This window comes from Thunnus albacares, chromosome 14, assembly GCF_914725855.1.
Source record: "Thunnus albacares chromosome 14, fThuAlb1.1, whole genome shotgun sequence".
NCBI classification, from domain to species: Eukaryota; Metazoa; Chordata; class Actinopteri; order Scombriformes; family Scombridae; genus Thunnus; species Thunnus albacares.
In genome coordinates this window covers 29,925,881-29,939,887 of record NC_058119.1, presented here as the reverse complement: position 1 = coordinate 29,939,887, position 14,007 = coordinate 29,925,881, and the positions used below count along the sequence as shown (strand labels likewise).

Here is a 14,007-nt window from a genome sequence, read left to right as displayed (position 1 = left end):
ACATATTTTTGTAGAATTTCCAGAAAATTTACAATTTCTTATAAAAGTACTATGTATCTATAAGATGTTATCAGTATTGCCAAGCCATAGCATGCCGACCACAAATCCCCCCAAAATATAACTTATATTAAATAAAAAGAAATAAATCATATGTTGTTTAACTTTTATGCATAAAAATACCCCCCACACACAATAATAGACATATATAGTTATAAGTAGGAAAAGGTAACATATTATAATGTGTATGAGAGGCTAAAGAAGAAGAAAGTCTATAGACTTGATATGATGATCTCCCTGTAGAAATAAGACGGAGTGGCAGCTATAATAACAGGGTGATCATGGTGTTGAACAGCTCAGTTGATCAACAAGTAATATCTGGTTTGCTTCTTTGATTAAAGGGGACATAACATGCACATTTCCAGGTCTATAGTTTTATTCTGGGGCTCTACTGGAATATTTCTGCATGACTTACAGTTCAAAAAACTCCTTATTTATCTAATACTGCCCCTTTATGCAGCCCCTCAGTTCAGCCTCTGTCTGAAACAGGTCGTTTTAGCTCCTGTCTCTTTAAGGCCCCCCCTTGATGAGCCTACTCTGTTCTGATTGGCCAGCTCCAGGAAGCTGCCCCTCAGCAGACTTAAATTATGAATATAAATGACAGAAAATCACAAAAAGCATGCTATGTCCCCTTCAAAGGATAATAATGAGATATCAACTTAATGCACATTTGTTGAAGCCCTAACAGTGAACCAGAAAAAGTTCACCTGCATGGACAAACATTTCCCACCAACCACTTCTCTCACAACATAATCAAAACAATGCTTCCTTTTCATCTACTTGTGATGGTCACACCACTGGCTGACAACAACCAGTCTTAGTAGTTTTCTTTGAGCATAACTGACACAAACATTTCAACTAATGATGTGGCACAAAGTCTTTTGTTGTCATACAGCAAACACTTTATTTATCTCTTTTTTGCTAGTTTAAGTGCATTTTAGTTAACATTCAGACACATTACAGTTAACATCTGTTTTCTCCCTTTTCTTTCTCCCTCTTTCTCTGCCTGCATGGAGCTGACTGTGTACATGTTGTTGTCTTTCATGCTGATGATCTGCTGTTATCATCACTGTCCATTCTGCAACAACACAGAGAGGCCAAAAGCTTGTCTATGACCCCTTTCCTCATGAAAACATACAGAATCAAGTCTGCAAGAGGACTGAATCTGAGAAGAATGAAAGTCAGGTTGTCGAAAGTATAATTATCACTGGCTTCTTCTACCAGGGACCAGATGATGGAGGGTAGAAACAGCAGCGTGTAGATGAGCAGCACCAGGACCAACATTCCCACAATTCGTCGTTTTTCATCAGAGGAGACCGAGATGGCAGCAAACAGCGATTTGAGGGTCCCACCCAGGAAGAATATGAACAGTGGGAAAGGAATGAGGAGGAAGACAGCGAAAATGGTTTCTGAGATCTCAAATTTAACCAAGAAATAGAGAGGAAGGACATAAACAAGAGGAAGGATCCAGACCACGACACAGACTACAAAAGAGATCTTGATGGTTCTTCTGACGCGGTACCACAGTGGCCATGCGATGAGCAAATACCTGAAACACAAGATACACAGTCTATCATCAGATACAGAATATCCCTGACTTTGAGGAGCTTCAGATTTATATGGTAATATAATGGTCATACACATGGAAGTAGCTAAAAACATACAGGACAGACAGATAGCTACCTTTCCAGGGCGATACAGACCATGAAGCCAACACTGGCCAGCACACCAAAGCAGTAAATATAAAAGAAGATTTCTTCGTTCTTCCAGTCAGGTTTTGCCACTTCGACGATCATGCAGCAGAGCTGAATGATGTCAGAGATGAGGAGGTTGATGATGAAGATTGGAGCAACATTGTTATTTTGCACCTGCAAGAAAACAATGGTAGAAATAAAAAAAGCAGCTGGAAACATTTTTTTTTTCAATTTTCATTTAGGACCTTTGCACAAAATGTGCAAAAATACAAGTGGATGGAATTATAGGTAATGATAAATATGTCATTTTGCTCTGCTCAGCAATTGCAGTCAGAAACATTCATGCATTGACCAATGTGTCATCAAATATGACACACTGGCCAATCAATGTTACAAGACTCAACAACAAGAACATATACATATATATAGAACATATATTTCTTGATTGTTTAAATCAAATCCCAAAATAATGAGCTCAAATAATGCTGTACAAATTGTCCTGACAAATCTTTTATGACAATTTCTTCTCTACAAGTTAATGGTGCTGTTAACTTCACCTTAAGAGAAGCTGGAATGAAACTACACATGTTAACTGCATGTGTTTAAGGTCCAATTAGCTTAAAATTATAGGTCATTACAAGACTTCCTTCCAGCCCCCAAGCAGGATGAAGATTCTTCACAGACAGACTGTATGACAGACACATGACCTAAAATTAATAAATCTTAGTCATAAAGTACTCACCTGGGAATAAAGAGAGTGGATGGCCACTAGAGTCAAAAGAAGGCCGATACTAATGATTACGCATGTTATCACATACTCAGTATATAAGTCAAAATAATAGGAGTAGGTTTCATTCCTATAATCACAGTCAGTGCAGTTATGATCATAGTAGGTGTAGTTATGATCATTGTAGTCGGATGTGACATTGCTGTAATCATTGTTTTCCATCTGTGAGGTGTTGATGTAGAAATCTTCTTCTTCTTCAGAGTGAAACCTGTTGTATGAGAGATCAGGTTATGGAAGTTTTTCAATATCTACATAACATTGTTAAGTGACATCACTAAAGTCTTGAGGTGCAAGTTCACACAAATACAGTGTATATTATAGCCACAAAAAAGGTGTCTTTGTTACATTTTCTCCTAATAATATTTCTTCAAGGCTGCAACTTACAATTGTTTTCATCACAGATTAAGCTGCTGATTATTTTCCCTATTAAATGATTAACCTTTGAGTTTATAAAATGTAGTGTTTTATACACTGTAAAAAAATGACACACAATTTCTTTGAGCCTGTGGGGATGTCTTCAGTTTACTATTTGTTTCTCACCAACAATCCAAATCCTAAAGATTTTTAATGTACTGTTGCATATGACAAAGAAAAGGAGCAAATCATAATGTTTAAAAAGCTGAAACCAGAGAATATTTGGTCTTTTTGCTTGAAGAATGATTGAAACAATAATTTGAAAAAACAATAAAGCAATAAAGTAGCAATGAGAATAATCGACTAATCATTGAAGTTCTATATTTCATCAAAAAATAACTTGTCAGATAATACAAGTCCTTGTTATGTATATAAATATTTTTACATGATGATGTGAGGTCATTAATACAGAATTTCATACAGTTATTTCAGTAATTTAAGGTACAGAGACATTGGTCTAGGATGGTTTGTCTTCTGCACTTGACATCCCACCAGTTGAATAACTCTGTGCTCTCTGATTTTGGACAAGGAGGTTTGCATGTCTGACCAAACCATTTTATGAATCATCTGCATATTTTATATTTTGTTTACAGATTGTGCACTCTGACTATGTTTTGGAGTTAACATGAAAAAATTAATTGGAGGAAACAACTGCAGGTTGGTACATTCACCATGTTTAACAACACTAACATACTGGTCATCCCTGTAACGTACTGGTTAAGACTCATACCACAAAACTACAACATTTGTCCAAAACAACAGAACTGGGAAACACTTATTCTTTATGAGATGGAATCATTAATTGACTTTAACGTATCTTGGTTTGTGTAACTCTATCCCTCTGTTAGACTTTTATTTTTTATCTTATTTTATTTCTTTTCATATTGTCACAGCACAAGAAACTCTTTCATATCTCAGCTGTTATCAAAACTGCAAATATCACTATAAATAAATAAAACACAGTTGGTTTAACCACATTATTCTGTACACCTACAGTCCAAAGCTGTCTGCTTGTCACAGTTTGCATACTCATTATCATGACTGTTTGCAGTTCTAATGTCATTTTTACAATCTCTTCATACACAAGTGAAAAAAGTCACAAAATTTACCTCGAAAGCTGCAAGACCACACCTGGATGAGTTCCCTACACAGAGGTTGATGTTTGGTCGTCTGCATCCAAACAGTCTACAGTAAATATGGTGAGTGAAAGCACTGTAACACATTTATAATTAACTGATCTCAGATCACATCACCCTCCGGTTGGCCAAGACCACACTGCATATGTAACATCCTCAAAGATGTCACATACAGGGGTGTGGTTTTATCTTCCTTTGAGAGTTTGAACTTTGTCATGAAAGTAACTTCATGTGAATATTTCCAATGAAAATATAAAACTCAACTTTCATCATTTCCAGGAATTTCTGGAAGACATTTCTAAACAGTGCCACTGCCTTTATTCTCATTCGTCCCTGTTTCTATGTTTCTATATTATGTGTCTTACTTTACCTCAGTTTTATTATTGAAAATACTGTATATTTTACTGTATATTTTATGACACACAAATACTTGTTTTTCTCACATGTCAAATTTGTATAGAAGGGAAGAGAGGGAGAAACTTACTGGTTGGACAGCAGTAAACTGTCACTGTTTGCATGTTGGTTTTCATGACTGTTTGCATCTCTGTTTTCTTGTTTTGCATCACTATATTCACAGTTTTTATGTGCTACATTATGCACAGAGTGACACCATTATTGCTTCTACACTGTATGACAGTAAAACAAAAAAAGTACAAAGGAAACACACAAAATTTACTTTTGAAAGCTGCAGGATCTCAACCTGATTGAGTGGTGAGTATGAGACACAGAGGTTCCTCTACTTAGACTTCTAGAGAATAGAGAAGTTGTACTATTTCAAGATTGTTTGATTGGCATTCTTGCTATAAAGCATGCAGGAGCATTAAAAAAGGCATGAATATTAGGACAAAGCTTAGTCTCGTTCACCTGGTGAATGTAAGTCCAATATTCACTCTCTTTTAGCTCTGTTTTTGTTCTCTACCAACTCATGAGGGGAATATCTGGATGTTTAGCTTCTAAATGCTCCACGATGTTCACCAGCTAGACCACAGCTAACTGTCTGTTGGTGCTGAGCAGGTAGTGTACAGTGGGTTTTTAGAGCTTTTTCTCTGATAACAGCTGCCTGCTGTGGCTGAAAATTAAGTTATAAGAGTGCAGAGAGTGAACCAAGAGGGTGACAGATAAACAATGAGCTGAAACTCTCTATAAAGCTCCGTAAAGCTGAAGAGAGCTGCAGAGTAGCTGATAAGTAATGAATGAGTCGTTAGTATTTTGTGCCGTTCAGTCTGGTTAATCAGACTTCAAAATAAAATTAACCTGAAATTTGTCCCCAAAAGTAGCCTTTGACAGACACACACACAGACACACACAGACACAGATACACATCTCCTGTTCCCCAGCTGTATATCAATATATATCTCATGCTTTATTTCTCACATTTCACACAGTTTTTTAGCATCTAATAATCTCTGTTCCTACCAAAACCATTATTTCCACTATTACAATGTTCCCCAAAGTTTCACACAAACATGCCGACAATGCACAAAATGGAACTGAAGAAAACATGGAGGCATGGAGAGGAACGCAAAACCTGATCATGAAAACTCACAAATAAAAGTACTGTGAACACATAATGAAAAGCAGCAGGAGTACTACTACTACTATCATTACTACTACTACTACAAATAATAATGATAATTAAAGCAGGGAAATACAGCAGGACTAACAGGAAAATATAAACATGTTCAAGAAGTTCCTGTTTAAAATTGTATTCATGCTAAATAGTAAAATACTTCAAAGCTTCCTGGTTACGTGCTGCTGTCCCACCACTACGATGTGTTAAATGTATCAGTGACCACAGATTGTTATCAGCTTCTGAACAGCCCCTGTACAGCAGTTTCATGACACTTATTGCACATCTAACTTCTTCCCCTTTTTTTGCTTACTTCAAATACTTATAGACAATTTTGTGTCTGGTTACTACATTATTCAGTATTTCTAATATAATGTTCAAATTCCTTGAAAAAGAAAAAGAAAACAGGCTTTTCTTTGAAAGTTTGTAACCATCTATATGAGACGTGGCCCCAAAGAACATATTTGGGTAATACAGAGAATAATTCTTTCCAATGAGGTCAATAATAAATTAAAGCTGCAAGCAGTGTTGAACGGGCCCTCGCGCCTCCATGCACGTCGGGCCATGACGCAATCGAAGGTCTTCTGTCACGGGCATGTAGATGTCTTCAGACCCGGGCTGTTTTCAGACAGTGCAAGAAGGAGATAAACATCACTTCCTTTGTCCACTGTTTTGCCTGCTGCTGGGGCTGCTTCGCTGAAATTTCGTAGGGGGCGCTATTCAACCAGTTTGCATCACTGATGGAATATTGTCATGTAGACGTGTTCAGACCAGGACTCTTATCAAACATGTAAAGTTTGGTGCAGACTGGAGCATGTACAATAAAGTTATAGCAACTTCCTCTGTCATGGCGAAGCATCAAATCTCAATGGTGCGAGGATGACAATTTTCTGCAGGGTGAGACATGTCTGTCTTGCTCACACCTGTGGCATCAAAGTTATGCAAGTTTTGGGCCCATTCACTTGAATTTCAATTAGTAAACAAAACTCTTGATGAGTTTGTGTGTAAAACAAATTAATTTCCTAATTTTCATCAAGTTTATTTTTACAAAAGTACAGACTTTTAACCCACATGACCTGGTGAAAGTTTGATTAAAATGTGTACTGTCAGGTGTGTAGAGACAAGAAGTAACTGCAGCTGGACACAGAAAAATACTCATATATTTGAATGGAGAGTGTGAACGAACCGCTAGGTGTTTGGGCCCTAATAAAGGAAAAACTGCAGTACAGAGCTACAAATTTTAGTTTTGATTTTATTTTTCTGCAGCACTTTATCACTAAACTGTCACTCTCACTCAATGAGCTCCATTCAACCCCCCCCCCACACACACACACACACACCCTCCTATTCTCTCTCTCTCCCTCTCAGTTGGAGAGGAGAATGTCACTCTTCATGAAGTTTATAGACTTATAAACAAAGTTCGGGAACCAAAGACCACGCCTTGTACGCAACCCATTTCCGCACCACAGGGTATTTAAACACACCATATCCGCTCCTCTCCCCTCTGTCTCAGCTTGCAAGCACCCTGTGACACACCAGCATAAACTTAAAACTTCTTACTCACATCATGGACCTCGAACTGCTCCTCAACGCTTCGGACGAGGACTCGTTCGAAGTCCCGGAGTCCCCCGGCGTCCGATCTTTCCGGCAGCCTCGCCTGCGCTCCTCGGTTTCCCTCATCCCGGCCTCTCGGCCCTCATCCTCCGTCGACGACGGTATCGTCGAGCCCTCGATCCCCAGCGGCTCCAGGGGAAGGTCCCGTACTCGGCGTCCGAAGGAAGCTACTTATTCCCGACGCTCACTCCAGCCTCGCTCGAGATCCCGGAGCCCGCCCAAGAGGAGCAGCCACCGCGCGCAGCGCTCTCCTCGCCTCCGGTGTACGGACCGCTCCTCGGCCCCAAACATGTCCGAGTGGACCGTCGCTCGCTTAAAGCATTTCCTCAGCCAAAATAACATTCCTTTCCACCGCACCGACAACAAGGCAAGACTGTTTCAATTATACACAAACTCCCTGAAGGACAGCACTCTCTCCCGTCCATCTTCCCACGATCTTCCGGGTTCCCGACGTCGCGCGCGCGACGACGTCCATGACGTCACGGCACGTCGCTCCGCCACACGCACACCTTCCTCCTCAGCAACCTCAGCCTCCCTAGTGCAGTCCGCTTCTAACCCCATGCAGGCGCTCTCTGCTCCACAGCCATTTCCTCCTCCCACTTTCTCTTCAGCTGCACTTACATCCCACGCATATACATTCCATCAACCCAGCATCCCTTCCTCCTCTTCGGCTCCTATCTCTGCTGCTCCTTCCCTCCCGGCCATCCCAGCTGCTCCTCCACCCGCACCAACCACGGCAGCCGCTCAGACAGCACAAACAACAGTGGGCCCCAGCAGCTCCACGAGTTACACCCAACCTGTTCCTCCTCTTCCTTCTTTTCACCCTCCCTGTCTCCTCCCCTACCCCCCGGCTCCCCACGACCCGCACTCTAGCATTACCCGTACCACAGCACCTGCACCTCCTTATCCTACGGCCTTACACACGGCCAGCCTCGGCCTTTTCCTGGCTCCCACACCTCCATCCAGCAGCTACACCCTGGCCACCGCCCAGCCACCAGTGCGCCCCCTAGCATCCGCCCGGCCCTCCCCCGTGTCTCCCACCCTCAGGCAGCAGATCCTAACCGGTAATTACATTGATCTCGCTCAACTCATTCACCCTACATCAATTAATCCTCACATCCCCAGGGAACTGCTCACCTTATTCGGCCCCTCGGAACTTAAACAGCCACTTCCTGCTCGCTCCAAGGACCTCACAGTCGCCGAGTTCGCTTTTGCATTCTCATTGTATAGAGACATAATTTGTTCAGCCTTCCCCGACCGCAGGTCCGAGCTCGATGATTACTTGTCATTAATTCTCGACCTGGCCTTGCGTTTCGGCGGCAACGGTTTCTATACCTACCATATCCTCTTCGCCTCCCAAGCCGCCGGTCGCCTCCAACAGTTCAACCAGGGCACGTACTGGGGAACATTGGACCACGAGCTATACTGCCAAGTTTTCGCAGCTTGCGCTTCTCCGCACTGCGAAACGTGCGGCGCCCCTTCCCATCCCGCCGCAGCATGCACCCTCTCCGCCCCCCTGCCCCGCGCCTCGGTAACAGACAAGCAAAGCCCAGCCACGCCACACTACTTGCCATCGGTGGCTCCCCCACCATCCATCACCCCCAAACCTGCCTTAGATCACCCGTCCATCCTCGGCCCCCTCCCCAAAGGCACGGACAGGAGAGGGAGACCTGTCCTCTACCAGGGAGGACGGATGATCTGCAATAACTTCAACGACCTCAGTTGCAGCTCCTCCAGCTGCAAATTCCTCCACACTTGTTCATTCTGCGGGGGAGCCCACGCCAGAGCCACATGCCCACACAACCCGACAAAGCAACAGCTGTGTAAGCATCTCAATACCCCCGTTAACATCAACGCCCTAGCCACCGCCCTACAAAACCATCCAGACACCCAGTTCGTCAACTTCCTCATTCAGGGCTTCACTTACGGTTTCCATCCGGGTCTGCAGGCCATGCCTGAGTCCACTCACATATGCAACAACTTGCAATCAGCCCTGTCTGAACCCACCACAGTTGACAGACTACTGCAAAAAGAAGTTGATGACGCCTTCATGATTGGCCCTTTCTCCAGCCCCCCTTTCCCGTCTTTCAGAGTCAGCCCAATCGGAGTGGCAACCAGGAAGTACTCTGGGAAAAAGAGGCTCATCATCGACCTCTCGTCCCCCCACGGTTCCACTGTTCCAAGCATTAACAGCCTGATTCCCAGCCTGGACTTTTCCATGCAATACGCCACCATAGACCACGCCATTTCCCTCATCCGACTCGCGGGCCAGGGAGCATGGTTGTCCAAGGCGGACATCACAAGCGCCTTCAAAGTCCTCCCCATCCACCCCGACTACTGGCACCTCTTCGGGGTCTCCTGGAAGGGCGCATACTATTTTGCCGTGCGTCTAACCTTCGGCTGCAAGAGCAGCCCAAAAATTTTCGACTCATTGTCCGAAGCCCTCTGCTGGATTCTTTCCAACAATTATAAACTCCCATACGTCATCCACCTACTTGACGACTTCCTCACGGTCACGCCACCGTCTTCGCCCCCGTCATACGGTCTCACCACAATGATTTCCGCATTCACTGATCTTGGCGTTCCCCTGTCTCCAGAGAAAACAGAAGGCCCAAGCACATCCTTGGAATTCCTCGGCATCACCCTCAACTCCATTACACTCCAAGCATCTCTGCCTACTGAGAAACTCCACCGCATTTCTCTACTCATTCAAAACTTTCTCATGGCCAACACATGCACCAAACGTCAATTACTCTCTCTGCTGGGCCATTTCAACTACGCCACCCGCATCATCCCTCAGGGCCGATCTTTCTTGTCACACCTTCTCTCCATAGCCACCGCCGTCCCATCCATCCACGACCACGTCACGCTAGACAGCGCGCGCAAGATGGAACTAAAAATGTGGCACCAGTTCCTCTCTTCCTGGAACGGCATCTCCTTCTTTTACGACGTCCACGTTACAGACGCCAATGACATCCAGCTGTACACCGACGCCGCCCCTTCAGTCGGCTTCGGTGGTTACTACGGCGGCAGATGGTTCTCCGCCGAATGGCCACCCGACTTCTCTTCCCTGGCCCCTTCCTCCACCATTGCGGAAATGTACCCGATTGTCATCGCTGCCATTCTTTGGGGGCATGAATGGTCCAAAAAGACCATCGCCATCCACTCTGACAACAGCGCCGTCGTCGACATCCTCAACAAAGGCCGGTCACACAATCTGGACATCATGCAGTTCGTGTGCAAGCTCACATTGGTTTCAGCCCAGCACCAGTTCATCATCCGTGCACTCCACATTCCAGGCCATAAAAACGCAATCGCCGATTCACTCTCCCGTTTCATGTTTCAGAAATTCAGACTACTAGCTCCAGCCTCCAACCCTCTTCCAACTCCAGTCCCACCGTTTTCAGCCACAATCTACAACTGAACCCACAACTGGAACAACTGGTCACCAATTCACGGGACAACATCATCAACAGCGTCACCCCTTGAACACTATCTCCATACTTCACCGGTTGGAATTCCTTTAAAACCTTTCACGTCTACCACGGACTCCCATTCCCTTCACCGGACATTCTTACCCTCTCCTGCTTCATCACATTATCCCACACTCAACTCAAGATCAAGTCTTCCACCATACAGACCTACCTCAGCGGAATCAATTTCCCGGATTCCCGGAGCACCATGCCCAGCCTCGTCCCACTCTCATACCCACATCCATCATGACCCGGATAACGTTAAGAAATCCCATTCTCGCTTCTCTGGTTGAAGTCTCTTTGGGGGCCTCGTACAGATGCCAGATCATCGAGACAGCACCCCCACCCTGAGTCTCAACCCCTGTTCCCACTTACCTCCCCGACGTCGACGCATCTCCTCCTTTCATCTATCACTCTCCTATCCACTCCCTCCTTCCCCTCTTTCCCGCCTGCTCTTCTTTCTCCCCATCCCTCGCCCCTCATCCCTTCGACCCCTACCCCCTCATCCCGCATCCCACGACCTCGACCCTCACCCCCGCATCCTCACACCCCCCGACCCTCTCCCTTCCCCCATCCATCCTTCCCTCTCCAACCATCCCTCTAACTATCCTTCCTCCTTTTCACCCTGCCTTCCATCACACTCCCAATAAACCATTACATCCATATTCTAGAAGGAGTGGTCTTGGTTAGTGAAATGAAGTTTATAGACTTATAAACAAAGTTCGGGAACCAAAGACCACGCCTTGTACGCAACCCATTTCCGCACCACAGGGTATTTAAACACACCATATCCGCTCCTCTCCCCTCTGTCTCAGCTTGCAAGTCCCTCCCACCCGACCCCTCCGCTAACTTTCTTCTCTGTTCAAACACAGGAACAGGGGGGCCTCGTACAGATGCCAGATCATCGAGACAGCACCCCCACCCTGAGTCTCAACCCCTGTTCCCACTTACCTCCCCGACGTCGACGCATCTCCTCCTTTCATCTATCACTCTCCTATCCACTCCCTCCTTCCCCTCTTTCCCGCCTGCTCTTCTTTCTCCCCATCCCTCGCCCCTCATCCCTTCGACCCCTACCCCCTCATCCCGCATCCCACGACCTCGACCCTCACCCCCGCATCCTCACACCCCCCGACCCTCTCCCTTCCCCCATCCATCCTTCCCTCTCCAACCATCCCTCTAACTATCCTTCCTCCTTTTCACCCTGCCTTCCATCACACTCCCAATAAACCATTACATCCATATTCTAGAAGGAGTGGTCTTGGTTAGTGAATTGTGAAATATCCTCATAAATCCCATGACTTTGGCCAAATCCTAAATTAAAAATCACATTTTTTTGTAGGAAATTTGTCGGGAATCCACTGATACAGATTTCAAACTGGTCAGACTTATAGTTTAGACATCAGAACCATTTGTTTGACACAAAGTCCATGCCTAGAGATGGCCTCCCCATTGGTTTACATTGTAAGGTGTGATGTGGCACTACAACTTTCAGGGCTTACAATATCTCAACTGTTCGAGTTATTACAAAGTTTTTAACAACTTTTGTTCAGCACAGTGTGATAAGTCATGTATTCAAGTTTGAAGCCGATACCATTAACGCCCTAGGAGGAGATAGCGTTTCTTGGGGGTCCAAAGTTGGTGCAAAGTTGTACTTTGATGGGCTTATTGCGGACTTCCTGTTGGATTTAGTTCAGGGTTGTCAGTGTATGATTTGTAGGTCTTGATGAGACAAAGCTTTGGTTCAATCTCTCTACAACATTCCTATGGGCCGTGGCAGCCATATTAGATACATAGGTGGCGCTGAGTTTTTGAGCATGTTTAGGGGGTCAAATTAAGGGTTGAAGTGGCGTAATAATAAAGAAAGAAGAAGAGAGGAAGAAGAAGAAACAAACAAACACATGAAATACAATAGGGTCTTCGCCCCTTTGGGGCTCAGTCCCTAATAATTAAGTCAATAATAGTTTGTTGTGGATAAGACAGAGAAAAAAAAGGACCAGTAGTAGCTAAAAACATACAGGATAGATAGACAGATAGCTACCTTTCCAGGGCGATACAGACCATGAAGCCAACATTGGCCATCAACCCAAAGCAGTAAATATAGAAGAGAGAAGAAGATTCGATAGATCTTTAAATCCACGGGTTCTGTCACTTTTACGATCATGTAGCAGAACTGAATGACGTCAGAGATGAGGAGGTTGATGATGTAGATTAGAGCAACATTGTTATTTGCACCTGCAAGAAAACAATGGTAGAAATAAAAAAAACAGCAGGAAACATTTTCTTTTCAGTTTTCTTTTAGGACCTTTGCACAAAATGTGCAAAAATAGTGGATGGAATTCTAAGTAATGATAAATATGTCATTTTGCTCTGCCCAGCAATTTCAATCAGAAACACTGGCCAATCAATGTTACAAGACTCAACAACAACAAGAACATATATATAAATAGAACATATATTTCTTGACTGTTTAAATCAAATCCCAAAATGATGAGTTCAAATAATGCTGTAACTGTTCTGACAAACCTGACGACAATTTGTTCTCTACAAGTTAATGGTGCTGTTAACTTCACCTTAAGAGAAGCTGGAATGAAGCTACACATGTTAACTGAATGTGTTTAGGATCCAATTAGCTTAAATTTATAGGTCTGGTGAACAAGACTTCCTTCCAGCCCCCACGCAGGATGAAGATTCTTCACAGACAGACTGTATGACAGACACATGACCTAAAATTAATAAATCTTAGTCATAAAGTACTCACCTGGGAATAAAGAGATTAGATGGCCACTAGAGTCAAAGGAAGGCCGATACTAATGATTATGCATGTCATCACATCCAAGATGAATAGAATTTTTATGTAATGAAATATCTGGATCTTTGGCTGCTAAATGCTCCACTATGTTCACCAGCTAGTCTACAGCTAACTGTGTCTGTTTGCCATTTGGTGCTGAGCAGGTAGTGTACAGTGGATTTCTAGATCTTTTTCACTGTAAACAGCTGCCTGCTGTGGATGAAAATGACGCTATTAGAGTGCTGAGAGTGAACCAAGAGGGTGACAGATAAACAATGAGCTGAAACTCTCTATAAAGCTCCATAAAGCCGAGAGGAGCTGCAGAGTCGCTGATAATTCTCTGCAGGTTCATCATTACAAGCTTCACCTCTGACATTATACTGTACATTGATATTTGATACATTGTTATTATGAAAAATATCAATTCTAGACGCTTTAAGGCGGTCATTATGATCAATTCACAGATATGAACTA

General features: G+C 43.8%; 2 protein-coding genes across 2 annotated transcripts; one reads left to right on the top strand and one right to left on the bottom strand.

Moving 5' to 3' along the window:
- Positions 1–1,073: 1,073 nt before the first annotated feature.
- Positions 1,074–2,419, bottom strand: LOC122996651 (mas-related G-protein coupled receptor member B1-like). Its single transcript, XM_044372250.1, has 3 exons — positions 2,309–2,419; positions 1,741–1,925; positions 1,074–1,606 (listed from the first exon to the last, which is right to left on the bottom strand). The coding sequence occupies exons 1-3, from the start codon at positions 2,336–2,338 to the stop codon at positions 1,099–1,101; spliced, it is 723 nt and encodes a 240-aa protein (XP_044228185.1). The 5' UTR covers positions 2,339–2,419; the 3' UTR covers positions 1,074–1,098.
- Positions 2,420–7,225: 4,806 nt separating this feature from the next.
- Positions 7,226–10,696, top strand: LOC122997401. Its single transcript, XM_044373499.1, has one exon. The coding sequence runs from the start codon at positions 7,226–7,228 to the stop codon at positions 10,694–10,696; it is 3,471 nt and encodes a 1,156-aa protein (XP_044229434.1).
- Positions 10,697–14,007: the final 3,311 nt, after the last annotated feature.

Excerpts from the sequence above, each read along its gene's own strand:
- LOC122996651 (XM_044372250.1), bottom strand. The coding sequence starts at position 2,338 with ATGTGTAGTTTCATTCCAGCTTCTCTTAAG. Across the intron at positions 1,926-2,308 it reads TCATTCCAGCTTCTCTTAAG|GTGCAAAATAACAATGTTGC; the intron begins GTGAAGTTAACA and ends GTTTTCTTGCAG. Across the intron at positions 1,607-1,740 it reads GTCTGTATCGCCCTGGAAAG|GTATTTGCTCATCGCATGGC; the intron begins GTAGCTATCTGT and ends CTTGTGTTTCAG.
- LOC122997401 (XM_044373499.1), top strand. The coding sequence starts at position 7,226 with ATGGACCTCGAACTGCTCCTCAACGCTTCGGACGAGGACTCGTTCGAA.